At 38.4% G+C, this 20,599-nt stretch overlaps 1 protein-coding gene across 1 annotated transcript; it reads right to left on the minus strand.

Annotated features, from left to right (window-relative positions):
- Nucleotides 1-176: 176 nt before the first annotated feature.
- On the minus strand, nucleotides 177-10,538 carry adrb3a (adrenoceptor beta 3a). The gene is made up of 2 exons (XM_044368257.1): nucleotides 8,585-10,538; nucleotides 177-1,272 (listed from the first exon to the last, which is right to left on the minus strand). Exons 1-2 carry the CDS (start codon nucleotides 9,889-9,891, stop codon nucleotides 1,245-1,247), a joined length of 1,335 nt encoding a protein of 444 aa, XP_044224192.1. The 5' UTR covers nucleotides 9,892-10,538; the 3' UTR covers nucleotides 177-1,244.
- Between the last annotated feature and the right edge of the window lie 10,061 nt (nucleotides 10,539-20,599).

Consider the following 20,599-nt stretch of genomic DNA (forward strand, 5'->3'; position numbering starts at 1 on the left):
AAACAACCTAACAAGGAAAAGTCACAGATGACAAGGGGTCACAAGTAGACTATGCTTCATTTTGGGAGGGACACATGCCAAAACGGTTGGGAACCACTGTTGTACAGTAGATAGTAAAGATTTGGTGATGAATGGCCGCGGGCAGTTTGCACACAGAGCACACATGACCAATGTTACACAGTTTTATAATATTTTATTTCTCAATGCAACACATGATGATACGAAAGTCATAACGCATGACAAGATGTGCCGATACAACAAAATAATGGATGAGGTGGAGGCAAAGTACACTAGTATTTCCTCCATCAAGTGCATTATTTTCTATATCAGAACACTTCAGAGTGCGTTATAGAGCTTATAACATGGCCACTTACCAAAGGAAAAAATGGAAGGGAGTTTACTGGCAACGTAGCTGTAGCAGATGTATTTTTGCCATGGTTACCTGCAGTTTATAATACTGTACCTTGCACAATGACTTAACAATTGTTAAACTATTGACCGTAATTATCTTTCACATAAGATTTTAACATTCAGCCAATCAGAAATGAACATTTTCCATAGCCATGGTATGACTTAACATAGACTACAGGATGTAAGCATGATAACTTATTGTGCGGATACAGAGTCCAGGCTCCAAATAGAAACATCAAGACTGAAAACAGACACCAGAATTGAATATTTGAATGCACAGCCCTTTGGTTGAATTGACATTACACTGAAGAGTTTGTGCAATGAAAATGAAGTTTTTTTTAACTGGATTGTGAAAACAGTCTTGCCAGAATTATGACCTTGTATTAAGTTAGACAACTTTTTGTATTACGCTACAGATTCAGTGTATCATAAATAGATAACTTACTAGATAATATACTGTACAAAATCTGTTTTTTGTTTGTCCTTTTGAAACCACAGGTCACATCAACTGTGTCCAAAGGTTTACTGGAATGTATTTAAAACTTGCAGTTAAATATTTTCTCATTCAGGAACAGAAAGTCTATTGCAAACAGTATGTAGATGACACTGGGAGGTTCAACGTTAGTGTCACCTAATATCAGTGAGTTGCAGTAGTCCATCTGCCGTCCACGGAGAGGTCAGTCCAGTCATCTCACTCATTGGAGTTTATCAGGGCCGATGGTTGTACTCTTCTTTAGGTTGTCCTCACTGTTGCTTGGTCTCAGCCTTTTGCAGGATTCACAGTAACGGCTGAAGAACAAAGTTTCCTTCAGTAGCTCGACATTTCACAGTTCTCATCCGTCTTTCTCCTGCAATGTGAAGCTGAAAAGAGATGGACACGTTAGCATGTACTATTTCTACTGAAATGAAAAGCAGGCTTGAGCAAATCTGATGTAAATACAGTAAAATATAGTTTATTTTGAATATTGTACAAAGAACAGATGACCCGGTGTCACCTAGGGAGGAACAGTTTGCCATTACAATCAGTGTGACATTCAGTTTGCAATTATGGTGTTTAGTCTCTAAGGCAGAAATTACTGACAATGACATGATCCAACAATCATCTGCGATTATGTCACTGTTTTTTTTTTGTTTGTTTGTTTTTTTTCTTCCAATTTTTCAATTGAATTCTGAACACATGGTCTATTTTTTTTAGCCTCATTGGTTTACAGAATACCTGAAAAGTACCTGAAGGCCAAATGTCTCATTATGAATCTCGTAATAACTTTGACTTGGTGTGCAGCCCTGTGAGATGTGACCCTATCAAAAAAACACTAAGTGCTTTTTACTGTATGTCACTGTATGACTTGTTGGTCTGTGCTGGTCACACCCTTTGTGGCATTTCAGTTTCTATCAGATAAGAAAACTCAGAGGCAACAAGTTGTTGTAGTTGTTTTACAGGTTACAGTATGTTGATGTTTTTAGCTGAAAAACAATGATATCATCGCTGGCTTATTCCATTTATTTTTCTTCTTACTAATTACAGAAAGTTTTGTACCCTCTTATCCTCTTATCCTCTTATCCTTTTGTACAAGTGTACCTTTTTTTTTCAACAAGACAGGAATTCTGATGCTATCACCTCCACTGTACATGTCTCCACAGGAAGACATAAACTAGAACTGAAAAGGATATGCAAGAAACTATTTACAATGCGGCTTCATCTGGATTCCCATAGTTTTTTTGAAATCTTACCATTTTACTGTATGTAGAAAGGTGGAATCACAATAGTCTTTTCCCTCATTTCATAGGTAAGAGGGATTTTAAGCTAAAAGGCTCCAGTAATAATATTCTGTTATACATTCTGTTGAACCTCACATTCACGGTTGAGTCATTGGATTATTTTAAATTACAAACCACAGACATAGCTTGCACATATTTTTGTAGTCTCCATTTAAATTAAAAGAGCTAAGCTCATCAAAGTTAAGGAAAATCCATTCATCATCTGTGGCGTGTGTATTTTCTCTCTGCAATGTACACACTGACATACAGTATTGACTGCAAATAGAAATTATTTAGTCGTATTGTTTAATATGATTTCAGTCATTTGTATTTTTGTTTAGTAGTTCTACTACTTGTTGGGATAAATATTCAAAATGTATGTACAGGATCCAAGAAAAAGAAATGTTTTGTAACGTAATAATCTGTTTATAGAAACAGCTAGAAAATTCAGCTAAATATAATTTTGCTTACGTATTTCATAGTAGGCCAGACAAACCAAATCTACTGATAGACAGACATCGTGAATCTAAATTTACTCTAATTTCATTTTTTAGTTAATCTGAATCTCATATAATTGAACTAGTGTCTTTGTAAACAGTGTCTTTGTAAACAGTGTCACGGCTCTTGTCAATCAGATGTAATTGTCTTTTTAATTTTCATCTAGCTACAAAATCAGTGGCATGTAACCGTTCACAGACCAACCAATTAGCGTAAAGTCAGTCAAAAAGTCCACAATTGTTAAACTGTAATTAATCCTAACAAACATATTAAAAGCAAGCCAGTAGGAGAAAGACACTGTCCTGTGCTGATATGTTAAAATATACTTTAATATTTATTGTTATTGTTAAGATAAATGTTACTCTATATTGTGATGTAGATTTTTGCAAGTGCAACTCAATACAAAGAGTTAAATTCAGACACCAAGTCAGACCATGAATTAATATATTAGGAGATGAGTTGCACAAATTTCTAAGCCAAAGACATTTAATCATTTTCAAATTCTTGAATACATTAATCAGGAAATACCTTTGAAATGCAAACATGATTTTAATTAAATTAAATATTTGTGTTATTGTGATAGAAAGTGTTAATACTGAAAGCTTCGGTCATGCTGTAATGATTTTAGCAGCTGTTGTAGAGATATATCAGAGAAGAATATTCAGTTACGGTTTATTGCTGTTTTAAAAATCTGTCCAGACCTTAACAATTTAGAATTATACATTCTCAAGTGTTTGCTCTACTCCCGGATGCCTCCATTTAAAGACCCTGATGCAGTGTGATTGGCTCTGATATCAGCCAGGCTTGAAAGGGAATGCTGGAGGTTTCCCACAGGTCACTACCAACATGTTTTGCTTTATTCTGCCCCTTGTTTCATGCTCTCTTGGGCCTGATCTCGCTCTTAGCGAAGTAAATGCACTTTATAGAAGTTCGGTCAGAGGCACCGTTAGCATACTGCAGAGAAAAGCTCAGAATTACAGGGTTCATGGCACAGAGGAAAAAAGCAATAGCGCACACCACCCCCTCTTAAAACACCATCAAAACATCAGGTAATGTGTTCCTAATGATATGCTTGATGCAGTGCCTTAACTTATTACACCAGTATTTGGGCCGCTTTGAAACCACATGTAGCTATAACCTGCTGCACATTAGCAGCTCAGTGTAGTAAAATGCTTGTCAATCACAAACCCTGCAACAAACATCAATCACCGGTCAGTCACATACGTATGTACTGCATGCTGTATTTTCACACTCATATTGCAATAACAAAGTGTCCATTAATACAGCACTGGATATTTTGGGAGGGTACAGCATGCATGTGCAAGAAATACAATTATATCTTCATATTTAGCTGGCATAATGATGCCGTTCATTCCAGTAACACACAGTAACTTACAGTATAAACTTGAGATGCCTGCATTATAAACACAATGTCCTTTTTAGAGTTGTCTTAATGGGCTGTCAACTACTATGACTCCAATATTTACACAATCATTTGGAGTAATGAGTATTAATATTGGGAATGACATTCTTCACTGTCTCTCTGTGCTTTGTTTAATATTTGGTTATTTATGCACATTTTACTCATCACAGTAAAAGCACACAAGCTAAGAATATGTATGTGCCGTATTTGTTTGTTTTATGGTTATGAGAAGATTTTGTTGTGAATTGTCAATAAGAGTATTATCAGAGTCCAGATGCATCACGCAAATTTGCATAAAATCCATTTTCAATTGTAGATCAGTGCAAGCGCCAGCGTTGCCATCAGATGTTGCTTCAGAGTTAAATCTGAGCTGATCAGCCGCAGTGCTTTGTTGTCCTGCACCATCAACTCATGATATCACGGTAATATTTATGCTACTATATTTTGTCTAAGATGGAAAATATTTTAATGTGAATTTGATGACTGTGCAAGATACCTTTTTTCACTTTTAGAGATGTTTTTGTGCAACATGTTGACAGCCGTTTACTCAGGTGTGTGTTTTGATCATTTAATTGTAATGCATCAGCACAGCTGCAGTGCACATAGACATGTTTCCTGTAATAATAATAATAATATTGTTCCATGGTTTAAATTCCTGTACGGCTTCTGCACTGTAACTCTGTGTCTTTGATGTGCTGAAGAGGAGACGTGTGGTCATGTTTCTGGACCAGTCTGTCAGACTCCTCATTTCTTCTATACACTCACACTGAAATTTACTTTGTTGGCGACCTTGTTGGCTGCTGCTCTTTGAAAAATAAACGTTCCACTCTCTGTTAGCATAATTTTAGTGTTCTAAATCATGGATAAACTGTGCTAACAAGCTCCCTCCGCTCATAAGACGGCAATGCCTTTCAAATACATGAAGGCTTTGTCTTAAATTCCTCCAATACACATATTAGGACTAATGGAGTAGCAGGCTATCTCACTTCAGAGCGACATGCAATGGAAGAACACAATGGTAAACTTGAATTAATTCTGTGAGATAAGTCACACAACTTAGCAGATCTGCCTCCATGTGCACTTTGATGACTAAAACTAACTGGCAGAGGATTGTGACAGATGAATTAGAAACGCTGTTATGCAGGGAATCCATGAAAACATGCACTTGTCATATGTAGCATGGTGCATACGTGACAGAGTCTGAAGGCGACTGTGTATGTTGATAAGGGTAGGAATGATATGCCTGCATGTATTTCTGTGAAAACAAAGTAAGTATTGATAATGGCTATTATGTGCTGTGCAGAGCAGTGCAGCCACTCTTCCCTAGTAACCATTCATCTCAGTGGTTTTTACCTCGCTTTTTATCAGCCCTGGGGATACATCAGCCCCTGACTTAACCAACCCTGCTGTTGCATGTTGTCCCAGGGTTTAAAGGAAATGTGGAGCTAAATTTGGTCTTTTGTGTAGCTTGTTAAATAGATGACAGGAATAACTGTGGAGCACATAGTCTCTAGCATGGTATTATTGGCACTCTGAAGCAACAACTAACCTCTACAGAAGCCCAGACTCTATTGAGAACAGTTTGTCACATTCGTTCATTAAACCTGTCTTGGAGCCGTGGCCTCGTCAGAGTCATTCTTGAACGGCTGGTCTCACTTAGGTTTCTAATCCTGCTGAAAGCACAGTGTGAGTCTGCTGAGCCTTCCCCTTGGGGTGATTTACTACAGAACACACCAGGCTCCTTTTAAGGAAGACTTTTATATGCTTTTAAATGTCTCACATTTTACAGCCCCATTGATTATGTCTATAAAATTCCACTGAGAGGATGTGATGTAAAGAGGAGAGGAAAATGATATATAGTATGCAGAGTAAATATTTAAAATGAAACATCCCTCTTCCATAAAACTGGATTGCTCATGGGAATTCGGATGGCAAGGCAAGGGCTGTAGTGTAAGTGGTCCGCCACTTGTCAAATAAAATTGAATAATGAGCTGTGAATTTAACTTTTGTGTTAGAAATTGCATAATTTGCATGTTTATGTGCATTATTGAAATTAAGTTAATTGATTTCACTCTGACATTTAAACACTTCAAATTTACTTTATCTGCTGTTTGTTAGTAGAAATCCACATAAACAAGCTATAATTTCAACTTGCGCAAAAGCATTCAGTTTGTGACAACATATAATTTAGAAGTAAAAGTTGGAGACATAACCAACCACAATGATCACATATTAGTTGTCAATATATTTTTAAACAACTATGATTATCAAGTCAAGTATTATTTGTCTTTTTTGGATTTTGAGATTTTTCAGCTGTAATAATATCTGCTAATATTGTTGCCACAAACAGAAAACTTTCTGCGAGATGAATTTGAAATCTTGTGGAATAATTTCTAATGGCAATAACTTCAAAGCTTTTTTATTGTAATTGAAAACTAATTTGAGAAAAAAGGGAAATTCAACTACTTTCAAATGCAGAAGTCATGATATAAATTAATTCGGTAAGTGGTGCAATTCTTACACCACAATCAACCTACATTTTACCACTAATGGGATAAAAACCTAAAAAATAAAATCTACCATCTCATAATTATTGCTGCATATCTTGCAGCATTGAACTTGTATATTAGAATAATGATCAAGTACTCATCTGTCCAACCCCAGTTAACCTGTGTAAACATGGGCGTTCTCATTGGCTGTCAGTCTTGTAAACAGCCTCTCCAGTTACGGGGGAAGTCTTGTGCGTAAGTGATAAAGATTTATCTGCTGCAGGGGGTGTTGGGCAGGGCACACTGAGGCCCACTGACAGGCAGAGAGCCACACTAATATTTGGAAATGTCATCAGACGTGCTCAGCAGTACAGCTGAAGGTTTTACAGTTTTATTTAAAGGCCCTTATCCTTATGAGATACAGTTTTCATCAGATACCAGATGATAAAAAAGCTACATATAAGGCATACAGGTTTCTATGGAGTATTAAATTAATTAATGACATTGTTAACTATTGTTATACAGTGTAAAACATTATTCACCCCAAACACAGTGCCAGCAACATGTCTTAAGGTTATGAGCAATCTGTGGACATCTGTTAGTTATTTTTACTATGTTTACAGCCGGGTCCAAACACTGATAACATGTAACATAGTAAAGTAACCAATACAGGTACAGTCCTCAAACATTCATTAAATATGCATAAAAATTCAAATATTAAGTTCCAGTTTTAGTTTAGTAATATTGAAACACCCCAGCTGCTGCCAGTGGTTCAGAAATGATTTATTTTTCTGTACTGTTGCGCTCCGTCTATTTTACTCCTGGACAGCAGCACACTGATGTATTAGAACATGTCCAAATATGGATTTCTACTTTTAATAAATGCAAAATGCATAATAATGCAGCATAATGATATTTAAAATGAAAAAAAGTATCTGTCCTAAGACCATTTTTGACATCTTTAAAAGTAGGATGCCTTGTTTATGTATTTATTCTCTGCAAACTGTATATCAAAGAAATATAGTAAGCACAATACTGAAAAGATGGGTAAATGTATAGAGTTAAACTTTTATAAATAACCAATAATGGGCTAAATATATTAGTAATCATAGGAAACAGATAAATGTTTTTCTATTAAATATCTTTATGTTTAGTTTCAAATGTCATTAATTAACCGTTAAAGACAATGTTTGCAAACTGCATTAAATGTAAAGTAATGCTATTTATAGTGTCTTTATCTTTTCATTTTTGATTATTGTGTTGGCAAACAAAAGTGAAACAAACACACAAGCACACATGCGTAGGCGTGTTTTCACCAGCATCATTGCACAATAGTCTGCTAATCTGCAGCAGGATGTCCAAAAGCGGTAAGTAATGTAAATTGTTTGATTCCCCGTGAAATTGATTCTATTCTAAGGGTCTTCAGCTTCATAGTGCAAATGATCTGCTCACATGCCACGTGATGGACCACTGATGTTACAGATACCTCTATTGAATTCATGTTCAAAAAGAGGAAAAAAGGGGAATGAAACATTTCAAACTTGTTTCAAACACTCACTGCCACCTTGCTGTCCTTTCAGTTTCATAGAGATTTGATATCAAGTCTGTGAGTTTCTCTCAGTAAGTAAGTAAGATGCAGTGAGATTTCATAATGTAGTATTTCAACTGTAATATTTCATAGCAAATACTAAAAAAAGATTAACAAATTGAATTAAATTATTCATGTGAGTAAAATGCAGAATGTGACTTTTCCCTGCTGGGTATTTTTAATCATTATTTTATTATTGTGGCAGGTAGTTGTGTAGTTGTTATTAACTGTTGTAGTTGTTGTGCATGATATCATGTTTGTGTATCAGCTGTCAAAAATGATTATCAATGTCTTTGACAGTACGATTACACTTTCTGTATTTGAAGAGTGTTTGTGTTAAGTTGAAATCTTAAAACATTCATCATACTGAAACAAACTGACTGCATGAGGAAAATGAATTAAGAAAAAAAAACTTACAATTCAGTTTCTGGCTCTGAGAAGTCACTGAACTGTGTGCTGCCGTTGGACTGGATACGACCAGGGGAAGCCTCCTCACTTCTGCTGCTTCCCTGAGTGCTGGTCAGGCTGTCGTTCCCCTCCGTTCTGCCAGTCGGAGTTTTTTGGAAAGAGCCTGCCGTGCCTGACTCAGCCTGCCACAGAAAACAGGAGCAGCGAGTCCGCAGCTCTTTATAGAAAGTATTGAGCTGTAGGGTGGACACCCATGGGCAACCCAGCAAGTTCTTGAAAGCAGTACGAAACTCTGGACTCCGGCAGTAGATAATAGGATTGAGACCAGAGTTGATATAACCCAGCCAGTTTAACAGTCGGAAGATCTTTTTTGATGGAACATCTCTGTTAAAAGCGTTGATGATATTGGCGACAAAGAACGGCAGCCAGCACACAGTGAAGGTCCCCATGATGATACCCAAAGTCTTGAGGGCCTTTTGCTCTTTGACAAGCATCAGCCGTGACGGTCTTCGCTTGGCACTCTTCCTCCGCATTGCATTGTTGCTGGAGCCCACACATGCCGAGGGCAGGATATCGTTGATGTGGGGGCCAACTGGCATCTGTGCTGCACACTCATTCTGGAAACGCATGCGACTTTTATCTATAAGCTGTACCTGCCGATTCGCTATTAGAAAGACTTTTGCATACACAAATATCATTATGAGCAGCGGAATGTAAAAAGACACTATAGAAGATATAATGGCAAAGGCCCTGGTGGTCACAAAGTCACAGCATGCAGGGTCATTGTAGCACTCCTCCGCTTCAGGGTCTCCGTCTGCACGCCAGTACCCTTTCATAATTGGTACAAAGGAAATTAAGGCGGACACAACCCACACCAAACAAACTATTACCCTGGCACGCCACTTATTGAGTAAAACCTGGTGTCGCAGCGGCCTGGTGATGGCTATATACCGATCCACTGCTATGACACACAGCGTCTCAATGCTCGCTGTCACACACAGAACATCCACAGAAGTCCAGAACTCACAGAACGTGTCACTCAACTGCCATTTTCCTGTCACCACAATAGTGGTCCCCAGAGGCACCACGAGGACCCCCATGATGAGGTCCGCACACGCTAGAGACATGATGAAGACGTTTGTCGTCGTCTGTAGCTGTGAAGTGCGAGCCACAGCTATGATGACAAGCAAGTTTCCCAAAACTATGGTCAGTATGATGATGACCAGAATGATGAGACTCCAGGGTCCTGCTGCATGGTGGTAGGGTCCTGTGCTGTTGGTCACATAGGATGCTACTGTGCTTAGGTTGCCATCCATTATTCACCGGCTCAACTCAGTCACAAGAAGCGGAAGATGTGTTTTCTCACGTCAAAGTTAACAAAACTAAAAAATCTACACTTCTTACAAGCATCATAAATGTGCTAAAAATAAAAAAAAAATGAAGTTTTTCTGTAGGAGTTTTCCTCAGTAAGAAATAGTTCTATTCTAGTCTGTGCATTGCTTTTTTTGCTTACATTTCACGCCTTCGGAGTCTTGTTTGGCGATGCTCAAACTTCAGCAGTGGCTTTCCATCTTTCCAAAGATGAGATTCGTCTACTGAAGGCAACGACATGTTCTCTAAAAAGATGTATCCAAACTGTCCACAAAGCTGAAACAATATTAGGTCATGGAGTTGCAACACTTTCATGAATCCAAGAAAAAAGTGCAAACATTAGGTGAAAAAAAGTCTTGGAGAGGAAAACTCAGCGTTGTCCATTTGTATATGTCCACTGGGATTAGAGGAGAGTTGCAGTTTCGCTGAATCTTGCATGAGCCACAATGCCACACAGTTGGACTGTTGGAGATCAAGCAATAGTGACGCTGTCGCAAGAACCACCAGAGTGCACCAGAGTGGCTGCCCACTCTTTCTTTTGCACTCTCTCTCTCTCTCTCTCTCCCTCTCTCTCTCTCTCTCTCTCTCTCTCTCCCTCCCTATCTCTCTCTCTCTCTCTCTCTCTGAGTGCAGTGCAGGTTGCCCAAGATTGTATTGGCTCTAATCACACCCTGGCTGAAGGCAGAGGGGAGGAGTTGAAAAGTGTGCCTGTGTGCTGAAGCCATACAGGGATCAGCACCCTTAATAGAGCCACACACATGCGAACAATCAACCACACACACTCACAAAGACACATAGTATATATAACTATAGGCCAATAATTGTTCATTAGAGTGTGTAAAATGTGTGTAACATGTAAAAATTAGACAAATCCATCTGCATTAAAACTGCAAAAATAACCTTGTGTATCTGATGACCAGTAGCTCTCTGTTCTTTACCATCACTGATGTTGTGTTAAATGTAAACGCTACACTAAGCTTGTTAACCTATTAACTGTGTCTGTCACCTGACTGTGTCAACAATGAGACAGGCTTTTCCACTGCTGGCTTCTGCTCCGATTGTCAAATGATGCTGGATTATGTCAAACACACACATCCAAGGTTCAACATTTTTTGTCACTTGTTTAAAGACATGTTGCCTTTGCGGTAAAAAAAAAAGAAAAAAAAAGGGATTATTTTGTCAAATAAGGCAGGCGTCGCTGTTTGATTGTGATTATAGCAGATTATCTCCGATTCAATCCGACAACTCTAAAGGTTTCTAAATATTTATTTGTAGTACAGTTTGTGGTCAACTTTGCTGACCACAAGGCACGAGGCATCCCTGACTGCGGAGAACAGGAAATCAGTGCCCTCCCTTTGACTCAAAGCTGTAAAAGAAAATAATAGATCGCTATCTCGCTCATACTCAAGCCGGTGCACTGAAGAAGAACAATCAGGCAAATGCCTTTCATGCGATTCACTTCAGATATTCAGCTTGCTGCTGTGCTAAGCTGTCTTGTCACCGGGCAGTTCCTTCTTTGGCAAACTCTACGACTGCAGCTGTGATTGCTCTGCATTTCTTCCTATCTTGCATTCACTTTTACTTAATGACTGGATACACAAGAGAACACTCTCATAATCATGTATTTTTTGCACTTGTTATGTTGATTTTTAACCCTGTGTATTCACATTTTATCATGTTTACCATCATCATGTGGTTCAATACATGTTCTTCCAACACGTTATTATTTTCTCACACCAGTTGCTTTGAGAGGAACGTGAACCTGTATCATGAGATCAGTCAGCAGGCATTTCTCAGTAAAAATGCCAACTGTATAAGCTACAAATATGTATGTAGCATTATAAGTTATTTATGGGCTTTCCAAAGCAGCTTGTACTTAAATACACTCATTCTCTTTCTTGCAGAGAGTTTAGCTCTGTCCAAAGCTAACAAGAAATGTACCTGTAAAGCTCACTAATTAACACTTTATATCTTGTTTGTTTGATCGGTACAAGACTGTGTGAAAACAACAATTTGTGGTTTTATGGGAGGTTATGTGCCACACTAAGCTAAGTTAAGCTAACCGCTTGCTGGCTGTAGCTTCATATTTACCGTACAAACAAGAGTGGTATCAATCTTCTCATCTAACTCTTGGAAAAAATATTCTAGTATTTCCCAGAAATATCAAACTACTACTTTAAAGTAGAATATTTGGGTTTTTAAACTTTTCACAGACTACACAGAGGTTCATGTTTCATTTCACTGAACGTAAGTTTTTCCATGTACATTAGGCCGTCTAAAATATATGATCTTTGGGGAGAACCTAATAGATGTTTAATCTAATTGTATTGTATTGCAATGTGCTTTGTCGTTCTCATCCAATGCAAAAAGTCTCCCCTCCTTTTTCCCCTCTGTCGGGTTTAAATAGAATTTTTTTCTGGGTCACTTTGTCACTCATCTGACAGGAAACGGGGGCAAAAACAAAACACTGGTGCCTTATTCAACTTGATGGCCAAAAGGCCCCATTTGACAGCATTTCTGCAGATGAAGGTCACCAGTGTGGAGCTGACAGCTTGACAGCTGCTCATTTGTCTTTGCGTGAGAAGATGCCATTGGTGGATCTGGACCTGGTCCTAGTCTAGTCAAGCACGGCAGCTGGCACAAGCTGAGTTGTTGATAGTGGAATCAACCGTGACAGGTTTCTCACCATTACAAAGCCGTGTTGGTAATGTTAGTGCACTGTGCATAAAGTGATTTATATTGCATAATATGCAATATATCCATTTGCAAGAATAACTTTTTGCATTCACTGTGCACAACTGACAAAACTAATGTATGTTGCTAATGAATAATAATTTGTAATTTATTTTTTTACATGTCATTTACCAAGTAAGGCCAAATGTGTGACGTCTCCAAAACTTCAGCAAAATCCTGTGTTTAAAGGGGACATATGCACATTTCCAGGTCTATATCTTTATTCTGGGGCTCTACTGGAATATCTTTGCATAATATCCAATTCAAAAAACTCCTTATTCATGTTATACAGGCCCCTTATGCAGCACCTCAGTTCAGCCTCTGTTTGAAACAGGCCGTTTCAGCTCCTGTCTCTTTAATGCCCCCCTGCCGAGGAGCCCACTCTGTTCTGAAACCAACTATAGTAGTAAGATTTCACCTCTTTTTCTCATTCTTTACCCAAAATGTCAGCTTGTCAAATACATCCGTACATGTTCGAGCCAGAATCCGATCTGAAATATGCGAGTAGCCAATGCAAACAACAGATGGAAAAATCTTAGCAACAACCTTAGCAACCAAGGCTATGGAATGGATGGCCATTTGTGGGCATGTGCAACGACTCGACATCAGCTCATTGGCAAGGTAGAAATATATGTTGCAAATGAAGTGTTCAGAACAGGCTGAGGCTCTGGCTTTTGACTTGCAGGGAGGATTTTCAGGGATTAAAGCAAGAAAAGATTTGTGAGCCTGAAAAGCTGTCCAGGAGGAAATGTGTACAAACATATTGAATTAAGTTTTATATGAATTTAAAACTGCTCTAAACCTGAAATCAGGCATGGTGCCTGAGAACTTAAACCCCAGCATTTCTACATACATTAACCTCAAGTTTTGGAACTTTGACCATGTTTAACATAGATATCCTAAGAGTATATAAACAACCGAAAATCACAAAAAGAATAATGTGTCGCCTTTAATCATGTGCAAATCTTTCAAATTAACATGGTCCTGCAATGCACTTGACCCCACTGTTCCCTGCTTTGTGTGAAATGAATTGTAACTCTGGAGACATATTTGACAACATCTGCATTCTTCCCTAGAAAGAAAACCTGATTTACAGTGTGCAGAACAGTCCGGGATTTTGTTCAGTTCATGATGGCAAGCTGTAAATCATCAGAGTAGTCATAAGGCTTTTGAAAACCTGTTTATTACTCGCTCACTCCGCACATCTACCCTGGGAATGTTTCCGTCCTCTCCAAGGAAACCTCAAAGACGATGTGTTCCAATTAGCTTATATCCAAAGAACTCCTGGTATTTCTCTGTTAAGGATAACAGCATATAGCAATGACCTGATCTTTGGCAGCCATCTGGATTTTACAAGCTTACATTTCAATTCACATTGCAATCCATCTGGTCAGTGCCAGCACTCCCATGCTTGGAAAAGTCCACGCAGTCATTCTCCCACTCACTGCCAACGCAGACAGCCAGAGGGAGAAAATCTTGCTGACAGAGTTTGCTCATATTCACTTAGTACTGATTGTGGGCCATTTGTTTAACACTAGATTTTTAACGCAGTGGCTCCTCAAGATGTTTGGATCTGCCGAAGTGCCGACCATTGCAGGAGACCAGAGAGAAGTTTAATGTCTTCATCCTGTCAAACACAAGTAGAACAGGAGCTGGCAGTATGAACGTAAACACAACACAAAAGAGGTCAAACTATTCAGTTTAAAAAGGGCTTTTATTCTGACTACACAGTCTGCTTCATGTTCATGATCCTACATGTTTAAGGACTTTGATCGAGATTCAGATCAAATCAAATTTTGGTCGGGGATTTTTTTCACACCACACCTTGTAGTGACTTTTCTGTACATCAGATGTTTACGAATGCCTCCAGAGAGTTTGTTTGGAGGATTTTCTTTTTTCTCTTTCGCACAGGAAACTCTCCATTAGCTGGAGAAACTAATCAAGACTGGAAGGAGGAGGAAGGAGTGGCTGCGAGTGTAAAACAAAACTTCAGACCCCGGAGCGCTAATGATGGCTTTGTTTATGAAAATATAATAATGTGCGTTACATGTGTCTTAATGTCCATCAAGAATCTGAAGAAAAGGAATTATCGAAATTACATTTAACAAGAGAACATTTCATCCTTATGTATGCATCCTGTGGGGGTTAAAGCCCCAAAGCAGTTCCTCTGCCAGTAGATATAGGATGTGTAGAGGTGAGAGGAGGGTGGTTTCGAGGCCAAGCTGTTCAGTCTTCCGCAGCTATCATGTCGTGGGTAAATCGCGCTCATTATGCCCTGAGTGGAACCACATGCTGGGGTTTGTGGACTGGGGGCTGTATACAGGGATTATGGAGGGCTTAAAGCACCGATGGCCTCTGTTCCTCCACACACTCTCAGGAGGAATGTCAAAAACCAAAGTCAGGCTATTTTTGGGGCCATCCTGAGTATTTAATTCTGAAAAGTACACTGAACGCATACAGATGATTCCCATCTCAAGCTCATGTCCTTACAGTAAATGGAAATAAAATGCATTGATCTAATTGATTTGCAGTGTCTTTTGCACATTGCTATGTCTCCTGCTTCCCTTTATATTCGCCTTTGTGATTACATTTAGAGGGAAAATCAATTAAGAGAAAACTGATTATATTTTAATCAGCCATCATTAGCTCCAGTTGTTGTTCTGTGTGTTTGAGTTCATTTTTAGGCAGTAAACACTGCTTACACTTCTTTAAAGTTAAAGCTGCTGACATGTTTTTCCACACAAAAGTTCAATTAGCTCGTTAAAAATTCCCACATTAATAAAATCCCGAATATGGGACTATGGGCTAAACGATGTCTCATACATCACTGAATCTTTTTTTAATATTGTCTTTATTTATTTTATTTATTTTTGGTTATTTTTGTGTATTTCTTAGAGATGACAGGAAATGATGGGAGAAAGAGGCCGAATGACATGCCACAGAGGTCCCTGGTCTGACTCAAACTGGAGATGTTGCGGTTCATGGTTGGCGTAGCCAGGATACACAACTGGGCGTCCCAGTTGCACACTGGACCTCAGTTAGCTTCAAAACAAGTTATGATGCCACTTAATCATGCTTTTATACTCTTATCTTAAACTCACGTAGCTGCTTCATTGTCTTGGAATATGGAGTGCAGTTGACATTGTGTACTGAGTGTTGTTTTCCACACTGTACTGAAAACAAATAGCACTGACTCTGGCCATCAAAGTGAAGTGACATAAAGGTGAGTTTAGAATAAATTTCAGCAGCAGCTGAAGATGAAAACAGCCTTCTACTATCAAACTCTGCACATACATTATTCTGTACAGTGAAGCTCAAACATCCAAACGAAGGAACAAGCAGCAAAACACATTTTTGAGTGGAAGTGGACTTTAAATGAAAGAGAACCATCATGAATTGGAAAGTGTTAATGTTAATGTAGGAAACAAGTTATTTTTGTGATGGAACAAAATTTTTAAATTTTAAGATTCATTTTTTATTTTTCTTTCAAAGACAGAAAAAGAAACCAAAAGTATTAATTGGCTAAACATATTATATTTGACTTTAAAGTCACCCTCCACTCACCACAAGTCAAGCGTGGTCCAGTATCAAATTTAGACAAGTGTGATCTGGAAACTTGAAACCGCAAGTGCACAAACACTGAGAATGAACTTAACAGTGAAATAGGAGACATGTTGCATCCTGTAGTTAAACGTTTGAAATGAGCAATATTTGCATATTGATTGATTCTAGATGGATGAGATTTGTTTTTAATGATTTTAAGGAGGTAATTAGACTTTTTTTGTGGAAAAGTCAGATCAGACACAGATTATTATTCCAAGCCGAGTATTTTTCATATATCTTAAAACATGTCTGGGGGGGATCTTTAACTATTAGCTTGTTAAAATTTGCCAATTTATTGGTTAATTATAATTAAAGATTCTAAAAGTCTATATATAATTATTCTGATCTAGGCCCCATTAAGTCTGTCCATCCATTCATTTTTGTAAACCGCGTATCCTGTTCAGGGTCATGAGGCACCCAGAGGAGTGATCACGAGGATGTGTGGTTTATTTTCTTAACTTAGCAGCAGTGGCTGTTCAGTCAGCAATGAACTGTTTGCTTATGTTGAACACCAGTAAAATCTGATGCATGTATTACAACACACTACACAGATTTTTGTCCTATATTTGTGCATACAATATGTGGAGGAGGTTATGACCTTATGCTTACGCATGGAGCTGTCACTCAAGTTATAGTCTACTAAGGGAAATCCAGTGAGAACGGCTTGGAAATCCTCCTCCATAACATCTCTCCTTTAACAACCTGTTAATTAAATGTCCATTCTTCAACATGTAGGAAGCTTTGTGTGTGTTTTCTTTGGGAGCTCCCATACAGGACAAGCTTCTAATGACCAAGAGTTACCTTAAGAACTAAACAGGACACGTGCTACTGGCAGCCGGACAGTAAATTGGAGTATCTTGTTCTGGTATTTTGAAAGCAAAACATAGTCACAACACAGTATGAATATGCTGGCGTTTCCATTGGGTAAACACTGAAAAAAAAAACAAATAAATGTGACCTGACTTGGCATGCAGCTTGCGATATTCGTGTCAAACCCTGATTTCTAAAGCCTCGGCTAGTAGGAGCAGGAGGTTAGGAGGTTGTAAATCTGCGAGACTATTGGCGATGACCATTACAACATGCTGTTAAAAATCCATACAGTCATAAGGTCTGCCGTTATTGCGTAAAGACAAACAGTAAATTAGAGTCAGAGGTTGACACTGGCTTTATATCTTAATAAAAGAATGAGCTTGCTTCTGATCATCCTCCGGATCAGTGTCAGAGTGAGGAAAGCCGGAGTGCAGAGTGCTGGCGCCAGAGATGGAGACACACAGACAGAGAGAGAGAAGGGCTCTGGTTCATCTCTCATCTGGTCTCAGTGTCAGAAGCATGTTGGCCCTCCGCAGTCAACGGGAGTTTTGTTGACATTAATCACTGTAAATACTTATTACCACCAGTGATCTCACTGAATTATTGATGGCAGTCCAGGTGAGATCCACCAGTGGATGAAATCCTCTATCAGGTAAACACGCTAGATAAAGATTAGACGTAATTGTGATGGCTGGACTGATGACAGTTTCGTCAGTATGCGAGACAGAACAACTGACAGTTAATTGAGCATAGAAAGGTAAAATAAGGGCACAAGACTAGCACAGAGATGATAAGGGAGAGACTACTTAAGAAGACAAAGACTAAATTGTGATTTGTTGGATGAAAAAAGTCACTCTTAGTTCTTGTTTCTTTTATGTAATTGTACTATACTGAATGTTTGGTCATCAGGTTATCCAGTAATCACAGGGTTGGTTGTTCAATTTTAAAAACCGCTGAAAATGAAAATGTATTTATTTGCTGTTTAAATGAAGTTCATTTTCTAGTTGTACACAGGTTGACTTAAATATAGTACATGTTAGCACAACATTTACACTTTGTATTTCTTTCATTGTTGCGTTTTTAAATCCACATTATTGTTACTCCACATCAGGTGTTTCTAACAAACACAGAGTCACAGGAATGGGCACAATTTAGGGAGTCAACAGTACGTCTGAATATAGTCATAGAATATAGTGGCATTATTGCAAGTTATACATGCATTTTAATAATACAGATATACTCTGACTGACATTTTTTTAAATATCTTGAATTTTTTTTTTTCATCGCAAACTTCTTCAAATCTTTTATTGGTGAGTGGCTATCTATTAGTGCATTACCACGCTTTGCAAAAGGCACTGCTCGCAAACTCATGTTTGTGGTGGTAAAATGCACAATACACAGATCCACTCATTGCTCCGCAGTGCCACAAGCAGCCTTTAGTCAACATCCATCCATACCTGAGTCAGAGTATAAAAAGGTTGATGACTATCCCAGCACACATTCGTCAAGAGGAAAATATCACGGAGTTAACACATTTAGACATAACCCTTCATACTTATGGTCAATTTAGAGTTTCCAACTCCTAACCTGCATTTCTTTGACATGTTAGGAAAAAACATATTTTCTTCAAGAAAACAGAAAGATCTCAAGTCTGCTGGTGGAAACAAAGATGAACTGTTTCACCCTTATAGTCATCACAACATGTTTAAACTCCAAATAACTGCTTGTACTATGCATTGTTTTTATTTTTTTACCACAATTTCTATTGCTATTTTTTACTTTCATTGCATACTTACATTCTACACATCCGTTTATTGATTAATTTCTCTGTGTCTGCTATAATCTAATTTCACTCATATTGATAAATGTGACATTGTTTGACCACCAAAAGGGAAACAACAGGGACAATAACAATGTATCGTGCCTCATGAAAAAAATACTTAAAAATACCAAATTAAGCACCACAGTTGCCTACCAATGAAATATGGTCTGTAAAACACCATGGCACCACTACTGTATTTGCAGCTTGGTACACTATTAGTTGTTGAATGATAAAACCAGTACAGTGCAATTGTTTTTGAAACCAAGGCAGGTTTGAACAGATTTTACATTAGGAACATCATGTTCAAGATGGCAAGATATGGGTAGTTCTAGGACTCTCCTTGTTTGCCGTTCGTTCTTATCCGCTGATCAATCGCAAACTTTAGATACAAGAGATTTCATGTTGTGGCACCGAGCAAAATTTAAACCTGTTAGGTTGCTCTTTTTCTGTTTATTTATAGCCTATGTGTATATTCAAGGGAGTTTAAAGTGAGGCAAATGCTTTTGTATCTATGCACAGCAGTCATTTTGCACAGCAAACTCTCGCTGCCGTGCTCTAATGTTCTAAACATTAGTGAAAAATTAGACACTGTGCAGACATTACCTGAACTACTGACATGCTTCAGTACACAGTATGCACAGTCACAGTTAAAGAGGGAGAGATATACACTCATTTTCCAGACTAATGTCAAAGCCCAGCCCAGTGTGAGTGAGTGAGCAGTTTGGGCTTTGCTTAATAAACAAGGTGTACCACCCATTTTCTCTAGCTGCATGAATTCCACTGTATAATAATTAAGATGTGAGAAGCCCGTCAATCAGCCTTAAGATGTTTTTTTTTTTGCAACAGGGACATAAACAGTCCTTATTTGGGCTCACAGAACCTCTTTTGAGCAGCCTGCATCCTCAGCGGTCATTCTGCACAAACCAAATGTTTCCACCGACTTGTCGTGTGTATTTGAGTGCACAGTACTTTATAGCCACAGTGTTTCAAGGCAGGTCATTGTATCTTGCTTTTCTGCCCACCACCCACATTAAGTGGTCTCATTATAGACCAAGTCATTTATTGTATTTTAAGGGTCATGAGAAAAGGTCATGTAAAATGCTGTCTTTCATGCAGCCGCAGCGTACCAGGTGAGGCCACAGATCACTTGACCTGCAACTGGGACGTTCTCCTTCACAATCAATATGTGGAGATTCACTTGGTGAAATGGATGAAACAAGCCACATATCAAGCCGCACTTGCACGCACACACACACACACCTCCTTGTTCTGTTAGAAACTGCGGGGACATTATACTTGACTTCTATTCATTCTTCGTCTCTAACCTTGGACTGATCCCTTGTCACTTAACCTTAATACTTATGCAACTGGGAAGAAACTGCCGTGCAAAGATGGTAGCAGATAACCTCAAATGTGTGGGTGGTGAAAGGGAACTGAGGACAAACTTGTGCTTATATTGTACTTAAACTGTGCTGTATGAAGTCAGTGTGTTATGTGTTTTTATTTAATAATTCACAGTAGTTTGTGAATTTTATTGTACACCACAAACGACAACCTCAAACATTTCCAGAAAGATAAATCGTAATGTCTCCAAACTGAACATTACAAGCTTTACACAGGTAGCTTTTAATACAGGCTTATTGCTTATTGTGTTACACTGACTAGACTGTAAAAGTTTTTATTTT

Source organism: Thunnus albacares, chromosome 2 (assembly GCF_914725855.1).
Source record: "Thunnus albacares chromosome 2, fThuAlb1.1, whole genome shotgun sequence".
In the NCBI taxonomy this organism is placed as follows: Eukaryota; Metazoa; Chordata; class Actinopteri; order Scombriformes; family Scombridae; genus Thunnus; species Thunnus albacares.